Genomic DNA, 13,418 nt, shown 5'->3' with positions numbered 1-13,418 from the left:
TGGTGGTAGGGAAACGAATGGCACATTTTCGTGCTCTAGAACAAAGTTGCATTCCTCTCAAGTCTCATTTAGCTTATAAACTAGAGATTACGCTAAACTGCAAAATCAAATAAGCGGGTTTTGTTTGTGCACTCCTTCTACCGCCCCCCCCCCCCCCCCTTTGCTGGCCATCGGAATTCGCAGAATGGAGCGGCACTGATCTTTTTTTTCTTTGCAACATCTTCAAGTGAATTGTTCTATATGTTGAAGTTTCTAACAGCGCTCAACTTGCCACGGCGACCAGTTCGATGGTGTGGAGCGCGTATTTCGGTTCGCGTGGTTTTTGCTCTAAAATTGCAGTGAGTTTCAATTTTGTCAACACATATATGCGCCTACCGGAGATTACAGGCATACATTATCATTTTCTATTATGATATTTTCATTCTTTCAACAAAGTTCAGCCCCGAAACACCGAAATTCACGTTATGCTAAACTAGAAAAACTGCGCCCACCGTTCCAGTTTTTGCATTCGCCCTACCGGTCGTAGCCTTGTCGGGTGTTCCCTTCTTCGGGGCGTGATAGAATCACTTAGCACGATACAGAGGGATAGTCAATTGCAGGCTGCATACAGTATTTATTAGTACTATTTTGGTAGAATTAAGCCCGATGTTTTCCCTTTAAATGTTTTAAAACAAATCTTTCTATCTGTGCCAGCCAAGGGTTCTTTCGTGGCGCGCGGGACAACAAACTCCCAACGCGTCGGAGGCGGCGGTGGGAGAAGGTAGGAAGAAGGGGTTCACTCAAGGAGCACACTAAAGATGGTGCGCCGAATTTACCCAGCGTTACCCACGCGGAACTTGTTAGACAGCACCTCCAGGGTAGCCCACACCCGACAGAAATATGTGGTCGTACGGCAAACATACGTTAAGGACTGGATTGCAGGGCGGGAAAACAAATGTACAAACTACATGCAGACATCTCGCCGCTAGAGAAACGCTACCTTTTGCGCACCGTTTGCCACAAATGGGACTCCGTTTTCTAAATTGGTAAATAATAGTTCGGTTGGGTTTTAAGAGTATTACAAAAGGAGAAAGTAGCAACTGGTTCTGATAAAGAGCGATTAGAAAAGCTCCCTCAGCTTTCTCGCAATTCTGAAACTTACTGAACCAGCTACTTTAAATCGGTATAATTGGGAATCACTAAGCTCACATGCCGAATTGTTTCGGTGTATCCGTCTGTGTCGCGCGGTGGTGTAGCCCAAATATAGCACGTCAGGATGACTAGCTTCCGCTGTGGCATCCTTCGAAAGACGGTCCTCTCCGTTTTCTTTCTCCCGACTCACGGCTGGGCTACAGCGGCGGTGTACGCTGCTCTAGCCCGACCGTGGCCGACGCTGCTGCTGCGCTCGTGATTCCGTCCCCGACAACTACAGGTAACGGCTGGCAGAATCTCTAATTTCACTCTTTCTAGAGCGACGTGTGTGAATTCAAGTTACGTCGCGTCAGCAATTGTTGTGGGTGTCGTTTAAAGCTTTGCGCTCCAAACACCTACACAGCATGGATTGGAAGCAATTCTTTTTTCTTTGTTTACTATTTTCCAGACTCATTCTCTGCGATTTTTCTCAACCCCTTTATTTCAGGCGCAGGAAAATTTCTTACATCCAATTCTTCCCTTTCTAATCCTCTGTCTTTTCTACACCATCCCTCCCTCCCTACCTCCGGCTAGCTAACCTAAGGCGTCACAAGGCAGAAGCACACCCTCACGCGCACCCGTACTCGCACCCGCACGCAGGCACGAACGCACACACACCCAGATACACACACACATATACAATAGACGCGCTCGTACGCACTCGCACACACGAATCCTTTTTTTCGTGTTTACGACGCTTTTATACCTCGCCAAGGGCTCTCTTTCCTTTCACCCATTGTTCTCATGGTTCTTGGTTCATCCAATGGAAATGGCAGTTGAAGTAGGTAAGGCGGTAATCATCCGTTCCTATCTTAGCCCTCGTCTTCATCACGCGAAATCGCCACGCGGAAAAGGACAAAAACGTTTGTGGATAAATGAAATCCTCAGAAACAGGGTTTGGTGAGTAAATACAAAGTCGGAGGCACAGCTCTTACATTTTTGCTTTCTGAAGGGTACTCTCAGCTCATTGATAAAAGGAAGAGGGGGGAGAACCTAAGGCAAGTGCTTTGTTTTGTTCGGGTAATCAGCCCTCTAGTGAGTTGCGTTCCCTTCCAGGTAATGGCGGTTGAAGTGATGAGGCGTGTATCAGAACACACCGAGGATTACAAAAACAGAGGTGGAAAAGCGGCCATCATGGGAAGTTTGGTTGCACATAAAAACAACCAAACAGTGCCTTTTTTTCTGACAGTTTCCCATCACGTTTGCACTTCGTGGTCGACAGGCGTTAAAATGTTGCATGAATGGGCCCTGAAAAGGTTTTACTGATACAAGCGTGTCCACATTCTCGGGTAAATTAATGTACTCGTAGTAACCTCCTTCAATAATTTGTTAAGGCGATGAGTGTTAGCGGAGTTGTTGCAAACCAAAACACCGTATTTTCGCCCGCGATGTGTTTTCCCTCCTCGAGCAGAGCGAGCGTTTCGCTTGGATATTGCCCATAATGCCTCGCTTCTCGGTGACGCCAGCAACATCCGGGTGCGCTCGCCTTCTCTGGTATAGTTTTCCACCGCAAGCACGTCCGTGAATATGTTTGCACAAAGTAATCATTCCACCCTAGATCTTTCCCCTGATCGCGAGGAGGCCCTTTCCTCTCTATAAAGGCTGTTGGATCTTTTTTACGTGTTCAGTTCTGCGAATTGCTATATGTAGGAGGTTTGGTTGACTTTCTGCGTTCTATTCACGCTGTTTTCTTTATCATTCTGCTGATGAATCCTGCCTGCCCTCCGCTCATGGCTGGAAAAGCTGATGGGAAGAATGGGGCGAGACTTTTGCGCTTCCTCACCAAGCCGATAGATCGAGTGAAAACCAAACGTCCATGTCAGAGTGACCGCGCGGACGCGGCGACAACAGGTGTCGGTACGTATTCAAGTCCAAAACACGTGAGCGAATGACTACAGAATCACCTCAAAATTTGTTGCAGTGAGGACGTACGTGCGTTCCAAAACAATTGCTTAATTGGCCGCTTGTTCGCTCCAATTTCGGGATTGGTGGTGTTGTAATGGCGCCTTGCACGCGCGTACACAGGCAGTAGTAGAATTCCGTACCGTTATTCCGATTGGTTCTAAACATTTATAACAGCAACAAAAAAGCTACCGAAACATTGCACTGTCAGGCGCTGGGTTTTCTTTTTGAGCGTGCGAAATGCATTTTATCCCTCTCCCACCCGCGCCGCCTTTTCCGGGAACTTCTACGCGACCCCGAGTTCATCAACTACTACACAAGTACACCGTAACAGATATTACGAGCGGTTTCGGAAGAATATACGAGTCTTGAGGTCCGCCTGCCCCTTTCTACGTCCGTACGTCCGTGAATATGATTGGACAAAGTGATCATTCCACGCCAGATCTTTCCCCTGATGGCGAGGAGGCCCTTTCCTCTCTATAAAGGCTGTTGGATCTTTTTTACGTGTTCAGTTCTGCAAATTGCTATATGTAGGAGGTTTGGTTGCCGGCGGCGTTCCTTCATCCCCCCCCCCCTCCTTCCCCACTAGCCTACCTAGTGTTCTGTTTGTGTGAATGGAAGAAAACTATGTTTACTTTATATAAAGACATTCAAATTTGCCAAAATAGACACATCAGTATTTCGTTCTCTGAAAGTAAAATAGACATTTTCTATATACAAAGCACGAGCTAGCAATTGAAAAAATCGTGCCAATGACCTAAACGGCGTCATGACGTTTGATATGGTAGCTCCACACTTCAAACACAAAGTTTTGTCTTGAATGTGCGAGTACGATACGGAAACCATGCCAATTAAAAACTCGCACCAGAAAATAAAGAAGACTCGTATGGATTTCGAACCCGCTAACTTGATGTACGGTGCGCTAGGCTTGAGTCCATGCTCCACGCTAGTTGTTTTCGACGTAGTATTTGTTTCACTTCAAGTATAGGAAATCATATTTACAACACACATATGCAACTAAGTACACCTACAGCTGAGTTGAACACAAAATGAAAAACAAAACAAAGTACAATGAACACTTATGTATATTTGGTTTAAAACGGGGGAACACTGAATAACTAATAAAAAGGGGATGCTAGTCAGGCTGAGAATCATTTTGTTTGTAAACATCTTTGAAATTAATGATCATTTGGCAAAAGTGTGATCTTGAAGAAACGATGGGCTCAGCGTGCCTATACAGTGTTCACGTTTTTCTTAAATTATGCAGACTGATTAGAAAATACAATCAAATGCACATCTTTGCATGCGGATGATACAAGGTACCTTACACTGTGTGGAGTCAATTCAAAGTTCCCCGTAAGAGTTCTTTGGGTAACATCGGAAAAGAGTATGGTATCCTTTCAATTTAAGAAGCAGCGCTCAGTTGTTTTCGGTGCATAACACAGGCGAACGTTTACAGACACAGAAATGTTCAGGTTGTACAGGCACGTCTTAATAGGCAACATTTCCGTATGCAGTTTGAAGTAGAACGTTTTTTCTTATGGCGAAATCGGCACTTTACTGACACGTGAGAGCACGTCTTTTCCAGGCCAGTTAAAATGCAAAGTTCACTACATTGCTGCTCGAAAAAGCAAAGATAATAGGTCCTTGTACAGCTTAACAGGCTACACAGTGAATATATAATATGGTGAAAAACGAACCAACAAAAACTGTATTGAAGCGTAGACTGCACACATAAACCCCTACAAACAATTTCTGGGCGAACGACATGATGATATAGAACAAGATCGGCTAGGTTAGGCTGCAAAATATCGCCAATGACAGAGTGAGTTGAGTGTCCCCAATAACGGCCGTGCCACTATTTTCCGCACAGATGGGTTAAGCCCAGTCCACCAGCGCCGACTCGTCTAAAATGTTTATCACGCTCCATTGGCTCCATGGTAGACGACCACACAAATGTTGCGAAAACGCTATGAAACCACCGCTTGTGACTCCGAGCGCCATGAGCAGTTAGCGTTACGATGACCAATTTTGATGCCAAGAACACGTTCCATGACTGCGCACTTCAGAAAATCCACAGCTTATGCGGAACAAAACCCTTCGACTTTAGGTGAAAATATCCTGAACACTAGATAGAGACCCACCCTTCGTGTCGCATCAATGTTTCCTATTTGGTTTAACAAATTCCTGGCGGGTAGACTGAACATTTGTTCAATAGCGCTTGCACAGTAATGTACCCTGGAAGACCCCACCATAGGTAATTACCAGCACGCTCTTTTTAGGTGCAGAAAAAGCGATCGCAAATGTGCAAACGCCTGCGACTGCGGTCTCGCACTCCCGGAGTAATGCTTGCCGTAATTTTGTTTTACGCTTTGCGCTAAAAACATTGGTCGAAATTAACTTTTGGCTACTTAACATTTTTTCTGGGCCTAATTGACCATATGTTTACTACAAGCGTGCCGGTGGCCCACGCATATGCAGTTGGCAGCTCCGGGGAAAGGAATTATCATAAAAGTCGCCGAAGGGCATGGCCGAAGCTTCGTAACCCAAAATACGAATCGCATAAGCGGTAATGTTGAGTTGTATGGGCTTCATGAACTTTACTTTCTTTATTAACTTTAGGAGATAAAGAACCAAGCCGCATTTATGGCGGCACGAATGTTGTCGTGACGCAGCTTTTGCTTGCCGATCGATTCCTGACACTCGTTGGCCGACCGTTCGGCTGACTAATCTTGCCGGAGTCTGCGTCGGGTGAGCTAGCCACACTACGCGGACTTTCGATCGGCTGACGTGTCTGCGTCGTCTTCGGCGGCGTGTGAGAACGCGATCAGCCAATTCGGGATATGGCGACCTCGTCACGCCGCCATCGTTCCGCCTAGCATGAGCACGCTTTAACAAGAAGCGTGGTAATAAATAAAAGATATATTCCAACACGATAGCGAGTAAGCCGCGCGACCCGCCCCGCTGACTCTTAACAGACGATGCTTCTCTTCGCCGGAAGTGCAAGAAACAACGGTCCAGTAACAGGGTCTCTGTTGGTGACGCACATGGGAAATTCAATGACGTACATAATTTTAAATGGCGTTGCCCGAAAACACGAGGAAAGTGGTGGTAAAATGGTGGAAAACTTTGCAATTATAGTGTAATCTTTTCGCTTTCATGCTCAAACGTTATACTAAGCACAGATGACGTTAGCCCCAGCCTAACGACTGCGCTTTACCATTTAGTGGGCTCAAAACGCCTTTCAGGACCCCCGTAGGTACCAGGACAGGCGAATCTTAACGCAGATCACGCTGTGGAAAGTATTTATATATTATTTGTTTAACAAATACTGCAAGCTGAAGGCCAAGCAGAAAAATTCTATTCATGCAGAACACAGCTTAAATATAAAAAGAACATTTCATTCCAGGGCAGCAAAAAAAAAAATTAAATCCAAGCATTCTAAATATGGTCAAGGGGTGCGGGGGTCAGGGCTTAGGAGGATTAAACATTTGCTTCACAGAGGTTCAACGTCTGGAGGGAATGAGCGGGCAAGTTGTTTCGTTGTGTGACAGTTGGCGAAAGAGGGGAAATGTTCGGCGTGTGGGAGTTACTCTGCGCGGGAGAAGGGGAAATAATGCTGGGCAGTCAGGATTTTACTAAAGAAACTCAAAGCCCCTTTCGTGGCAGACAGATAGCTAAAACCTGAACCTTTCTCCTATGCAACCTGAGTCAAGGTCAAAGTCCAAACTACAAGCTTCTTCGACGGTGTCGGAATGATGCAATCGGATATCGTCGGCATCATAACGCGACAAATCCAGGCTCGATTCCTCACCAGAGGGAGTGATTTTTGCATTTGAGGCGCTTGATATGCCCGTGTGGAAATCTCTAATCATCATGTCCCTCCAATTTTGTGAACTTGGCTTTTCTGTATTGCGTTATTACGTACGTTTGCCATCAGTGAGGCAAAAAAAACGCAACTTCAAAAAAAGTAGTGCCCTGCTGAAACTTTTGCGCCATGGCTTGTCTTTTTCACTTTACTTGCCAACACTTCGCCCAAATTACAGTGGGTTTTTGTTTTCTTTTTGATCTAAAGTGAGGCCGCAAACATTGTAGTATTGCATTCTTTTATGTTCACTGCTTCGTCTCTCCAAAGACAAATGTAGTTGCTGATGATACGACTTGACCACGTATAAAACGCCCGGAACAAGAACGCAAACCCGAAGGCGAACATTATTAACGCTCTATGGAGTTTCCTGGTACGCAATGCTACAATTTTAGTCTTGTGAGGCCTCCATCCAAAGCGTGTACATGTCTGCGTACATACTTATCCGTGCACGTCAGAGCGCCTTTGTTCTGCGTGGCCGATCAATAATACGACGCGTATCATTTGCGTTCTCATAAAAAAGCACAAACAAAAAAGTTTAATCTCAAAATAGAAAAGATTTATAGTTTATAGACACAGGCAGCCTGGTAATCGGCTTTACGAGGAACGGGAGCGGGCTAGAAAAAAATGTGTACTAAGCAGCTCAGTTGCTCGCTGCTCGGTTCTGTAGCATGCCAAACATACGCGTGAAAGCTGGCGAACGGAAGGGTTATGTGGACATGACTGATACGACACGTTTGCATGATGAATGAAAGGAAGCGACTGTGATTTTAGCCATGCCACTGCGCCACCAATATCGGTTTGATACGTAGTCTTCATTTCTCTTGTTAAATTATTACGAGCGAAAATTCGCCTATACGGGCGCAAGATCAGCGTCAGTGCCCAGTAGTAGCGCCCCTCGCACTTCTAAGAAAAAAAAGGCATCAAGGCCCTGTGCTGAATAGGTTTCTGGTCGTCTCCGTCCGCACTAGTAAGTGCTTTCGCTTTCCCTCAATTGTGGAGAGAGTAAAGTTTAATCTAATGACTCGTACCGACAACACAGTGTTTCGATGCTTGAGTGTTAGAGCGAGACTGTAGGAAATTTTCCTGGGCTCCCTAGGCAGAAAAGAGGTGCAAGCGGAAAAGAACCGTATGCGAAGAAAATGAACCTGAACACCCGCTCACCTGCCTCGGAGAGCAAGAAAGCAAGAAAAACAAGCCAATAAGAGAATGAAAGCGGCACATAAACTCACGTGCCGCTAAAGGTCAAAGACAACGCCCTACGGGAAGGAGAGCACTTGAACACGTGAAACGCCGATAGTTAAAGTCCACGCTACGAAGGAATGCAGATAATTCGGACTGCTACGCGGACACAGATCCCCGGTCTACGTTACGAAAGAATGCACATAAAGCCGACTGCTGCGCGGACACAGATTCCCGGAAATGCAATACCGGGTGTAACATGAACCAGAAACGGGAGATGGAGGGCATAGAACGCAAAGTTCGATACCTAAGTACCAGTCCCGTCAGCACGACTGTTATTTGACTTGCCAAGTAACTTTCAAGGCCTCATAATGGCGTGAAATGGGGAAGAAAACTTATCACACACTGAATAAAAGCTTTTCCGGCGTGTTCTTTTGTCGTATTCCACTTTCTCGCTTTTTAATGCTCTGTAGCTGAGTAGCAGCTTGCCCAACAACATATTCTTCTGCTGAAATCATGCCTCCAACTTACATTTGAGGGTTATTTTAGAAGAGTAGGGTACACTTTAACGTTGTCACTACGTTCTTGAGGGTGCATTTGCATGGTTGACTGCCCTAAGAGCTTACAAATTCTGCGATACGTCTGACATAAAAGTACTTTCTTCTCGATACATGCCGCCATTCACAATGACAGGCCGACACGTGGTGCTTCACGTCAACGCTTCTCAGAGAATCAGCGGTATTCTCCCGATTCTCTGTTACGTATTGTGCCCAATGACCTACTCACTCGGCACACTTCTAAACAGTCTGAACCATGGCCCCGGTGTAACGTCGGGGTAGCGAGTTCGTCTTGCACGACAAATGCCCGGTCTTCATTTCCATCTAGACAGGGGTATGCCCACTTCTTTTTTCAAAGCTTCCTTCTCGATAGATACAGCAGATATTTGTTATCATGACGCACATAAAGTATACGCAATACTATGTGAGTAAGCGATGTCTTGTCCGTTTCCTTTTCTTCCTGTTAGGCTTCGCTTCGGATCGCTTTTCTTCGAAAGGGTGCCCTTCCTCACTTTCACGGACATTAGAACTACTTTACACGTTGTGCTTTTTAACTGGCCAACGAGATAACGTCGCATACTGCATTCGTTTTGAAGCAAAGACATTTATTTCGTTTTCTACTTCTACATCATGCAAGTGACCCCACCTCTGGTAAACAAAATCTCCTCAAGCAAGAGGGATTTCGCAGCACCCGAAGCACAGCCAATCCCACCCTACACTAAGTGGCAATGTTGGTCGCTCGACTTCAATGGCCATTCTTTAGAGACATTTGCATATAAAGTGTCCGTTAGCCGCACATTAAAATGGATCGTACCACTGGCTTGGCCCATTATAGTTACCGATAGTTACCACTTTCATAAAATACGTTTTTTTCTGTAGTTAGCTAGATTTGGTAATTATATTTGGCGAGATCTTTTTCCTGTGTAGAAATAAAACAGTATCCCTGTACTACCCCTATTAATTAATAGTTGCGTTTGTTAAAACACCCAACTTCTTTCTCGGCTAGAGCAGACGCTACAAACTGGCACTGCGACTGCGGAAAACTGGCGCTGCGACTTGTCGATTGTCGTCCTTTCTTTTTTGTGTGTGTTGCATATAAGTGCATTTGCATTCGTATATGCAACCATAAGGACTGGAATTATCACTGCTGCCGCGGAGTAGGCATGCGAGCAACACGTTCCAGACTGTTCGACCAACGCAGAAGCAGACAGAAGAGTGTGATTTCATCTGTAATTCACCAACGCTGTAGAGGGTCGGACGTAACGCAGCAACCTACTTGTTTACACATTTCTGTGTGCCCAGGATGCTGCTTTTGGGGCTTCGGTTGTTTTGCTCCCTTTCTAGCATTATGTCTCAAACCTTAATGCTCGTTCTGGCTGCTCCAAAAGCTGCTCCAAAATGACTCGACCCAATCACATCACTGTAAATGGGAAAATATGAAACGGGAAGGGCGTTTTGTACTGGGTTGAAGCGGCAGGGAAAAAAACGAGAAGGTTCAAATGGGAACGGGTTCAAATGGGAACAGGCGAAATGGAAAAGGGCAAAAGGGGAAGGTCATTTTGCGCCGGGTTGAAAAGGGAGGGAACAAGCGGGAAGGATGGAATGGGAATAAGTTCAACTGCCTTATAACTGCAGAAGTAGCAGCCGGGTGAGTAGCATTTTCACTAGATGTCCGATTGGCTTGGCAAGCAACAGGTAGCGCCACCGTGCTGCACCCACTCGAAACTGCAGCCGTATGGCACTGCCTTGACGGGGGCGTGATGTCAGCCTGGCGAACGGCAGGCCTAACTCTAACGACATCCACCAGTCCCCGCAGCCTGACGCCGTACTATGAGTGATTTTTAGCCCCAGACGCCCTGAAAGTAAGGCGCAACGGTGTGGCTACCTAGCAGAAGACTTGATGGAGGCCTAGCAAGGATAATCAGCCTAGGCTTTCAGCCATTGTCGTAGAAAAGAAAAACATTGACTGACGATTACAATACTCTGGTGCGAAATTTCGGTGCAGCGTGAACTGCAGTCTTCTCAGTGATTTCGCATAGCTGCTGTGTTTGGGGAAGTAATTGCATCAGCAGCAAAAGCACGACAGCGCGTGTTCTTCTCTGGCATTATCTCGTAGCGTGCCGCCACTAAGCATGCCACCCTCCCCCTCACACATTCACTCCTCCGCTGTCCTGCCCGCCCTATCCTGTCTGTCTTCGGTGTCCGCTTCTTTCACTCGGTTACAACGAGGCTGACAGCAATGCGGTACCCCAGGAGCACTCAAAAAAACGCAAAAGGTAAAGGATGATGGTGACGGATGAGAGGACCTGTTCACCAATTGGATGCCAATCCTTTTGCATGTGCTATGCCATAAGGAGTGCTTAGGTCTTTTCGTAACTTATTTTGCACTGCACGACTGCCGACACTGTACTTCCACCCAAGCCAGTCCGGCAGTGAGCAGGGATGGCACCCTAATCCCGGTGCAAACATTTCGGTACCATTAATCTCCACGTACAGTGCCCTTATGATGAAGAACAGCACTTTTAATTAAGAAACACAGAGACAAAAGAAGGGGGGACGGCGCACAGCGCTGTGCATCATCCCCTCTTCTCTTGTCCCTGTGTTTCGTAAAGGCACTGTTTTTCATCACTAATCTGAATCTGAAGGAACTGGCCCAGCTTGCCATCCTACTACAGCGCCTTTACTTCGGTGTGTGTCTTGTCTAACTGCAGCGGTCATACGGGACGCCCAGACGGAAGAGTCCAAGTTCAGGGGCGAGCTGAGGAGGATAGGCTTCAACAGTAACTTCATCAAAGAGGTACGTGGTCACATTGACAGCGTCACCACGCAATGCCACTGCGATTGCTCATATCTGTTGATGCCACTGCCGAGAATCGGGTGGCAACGGTGTAGATGATGACAAGTGCCACAACTTGGGCACTTCCTGGCGGTTTTCAGTGTTGCCAAGCGGAGGAATTGCACCATCTATAACAACACATCGCAGTAGCATGCAAGCAGGACTGCAAAGCAGACCAATACCTGTGCATGCAGCCGAGCTTTCCTCCTCAGCTTTTTGCAGCATTGGTGGCCACTAGGCCTCTTCGTTGAATTGGGAACGGCCCTTGCCTGAGCTCTTGCTCGGTCGTTTGAAAGCAGTGCGCGATAAATTGTTCCTTTACCGTGTGACCGTGTTGCAGGAGCAGCATGTTGGCTCTGCGCTCAAAATTTGTGAGCAACAGAAGGTGATAATGGACAACAAGAACCGCCGTGCCTACCTGCCTGCCCCCTACCCTGACGAGCCTGGCGTGCTGGGAAAGGTGAGGCCAGTCTCTTCTTCGCTCATCGGGACCTTGCTTCCCCTGGGCAGCTCTGGGCACCGACCGAGAGCTGCTGCCACAGTGCACAGGGCCCGAGGCAAGCACCAAGTGGGCCCAGTGCTGTGGGCCCAGCCCTTGGGTGCAGTGTGTCGATTTTCCGCGAGGGGTGCGGTCGCGGGAGGAGGTGCTAGCGAGGTGCCTTGCAGGTGGGGCACCTGGCCTGGGTGGAAGAGGACGACGTGTCGGCCGTCCTGTCCTGGCACATGAGGGGCGACATCGATGTCGTCGTCACCGAGACCATGGACAAGGTGAGCAGGAGGGCTACCGTCATGCCACTGTCATGCCACCAAGCTGGCCGACTTTACTTTGTATGATGCGTGCGTGCTGTGCAAGTCTTTTTTAGGGGCGAAGCTCCTAAAGCCATGGGTCTGTCCATCCCTTGTGTCTCGTGGTACGTGACCGCCACATGCTTTCGGAGATGTTGCAGAGTGGGCCGCGTTGCACACGCAAGAACCGGCTGCAACCGGCAGCGCAAACTCGGCACCGGGAGCGCGAGCTTGTCTGTGTTCGCCAACGGAGGCACGAGCGCATGTGCACTGCGAGGGGGAGATCACGCAAGAGATCACGCCACGAACGCAGGCAGTCGTTCTCGGAGATCGAACGAGACGCAAGGACCTTTGCTCGTTTCCTCTTGTCTTGTTCGGGCACAAGTTCGCCCTAAATAAAAGTTCTTTCTTTACCGTTGTGTCCCATCCTACGTGACAAATTGTGGTGGAGGTGCGGGGTAGTCCTCGATGGCGCGGGGTCTTTCACCAGGTCTGGGCCCGGGAGCATTGACTCCGAAAATAAAAGTTGATTTGTACAATGTACGCACACAGTCTTATGTCTTTCTTAATGATGTAATGGGCGAACTTTCACGGGAGAGTTACGGTTACCGATGATCTCCCCCTCTCGAGCTTCGCCGCACTTATCATCATTCATTCCGTGAATATGGCGTGATTTTTTTGTTACTTGGTGGAGTTACTCTTGTGTCGTCAACACAAAAAAGAAACCGTGTGGACAAGTGAGAGCGGTTCTTTCTCTTCGTTTTTATTAGTGTAGGAATGTTATTTCTTTTTCCGACAGAGAAACGTGCTCACGTTTCTGTGTTGGTACGCCAAATACACAGTCAGCGGATTACGATCCGTTGGAAGCAGTGGCAAACGTACTCGACGAGAGAGAGAGAGAGAACAAAACTTTATTGTTTGCAGTAGGTTTAAGGGGTCGGGGTGGCCGCCGGCTCCAGCCTGGCGGCGACTAGCGTAGCCCTGTCTACGAGGGAGAGTTGTGTCCCTACGAAAACTGAAAACTGACCGGCGGTTGTTCACCGCTGTTCAGCGCTTTGAAGATGGGTTTCAGGAAAGGAGCGTCATAAAACAAAGTCGACAGGATAGAAGAACACGGAAT

At 47.4% G+C, this 13,418-nt stretch overlaps 1 protein-coding gene across 1 annotated transcript; it reads left to right on the top strand.

Moving 5' to 3' along the window:
* Nucleotides 1-11,314: 11,314 nt before the first annotated feature.
* Nucleotides 11,315-12,386, top strand: LOC144152809 (structural maintenance of chromosomes flexible hinge domain-containing protein 1-like). The gene is made up of 3 exons (XM_077684273.1): nt 11,315-11,473; nt 11,853-11,972; nt 12,179-12,386. The coding sequence occupies exons 2-3, from the start codon at nt 11,904-11,906 to the stop codon at nt 12,344-12,346; spliced, it is 237 nt and encodes a 78-aa protein (XP_077540399.1). The 5' UTR covers nt 11,315-11,473; nt 11,853-11,903; the 3' UTR covers nt 12,347-12,386.
* Nucleotides 12,387-13,418: the final 1,032 nt, after the last annotated feature.

This window comes from Haemaphysalis longicornis, unplaced genomic scaffold (genome assembly GCF_048455015.1).
Source record: "Haemaphysalis longicornis isolate Haplotype H1 unplaced genomic scaffold, Haemaphysalis longicornis Haplotype H1 scaffold_9, whole genome shotgun sequence".
Lineage (NCBI taxonomy): Eukaryota > Metazoa > Arthropoda > Arachnida > Ixodida > Ixodidae > Haemaphysalis > Haemaphysalis longicornis.
Note: the sequence above shows the minus strand (reverse complement) of the source record. Positions and strands in the feature narration are given on the sequence as shown.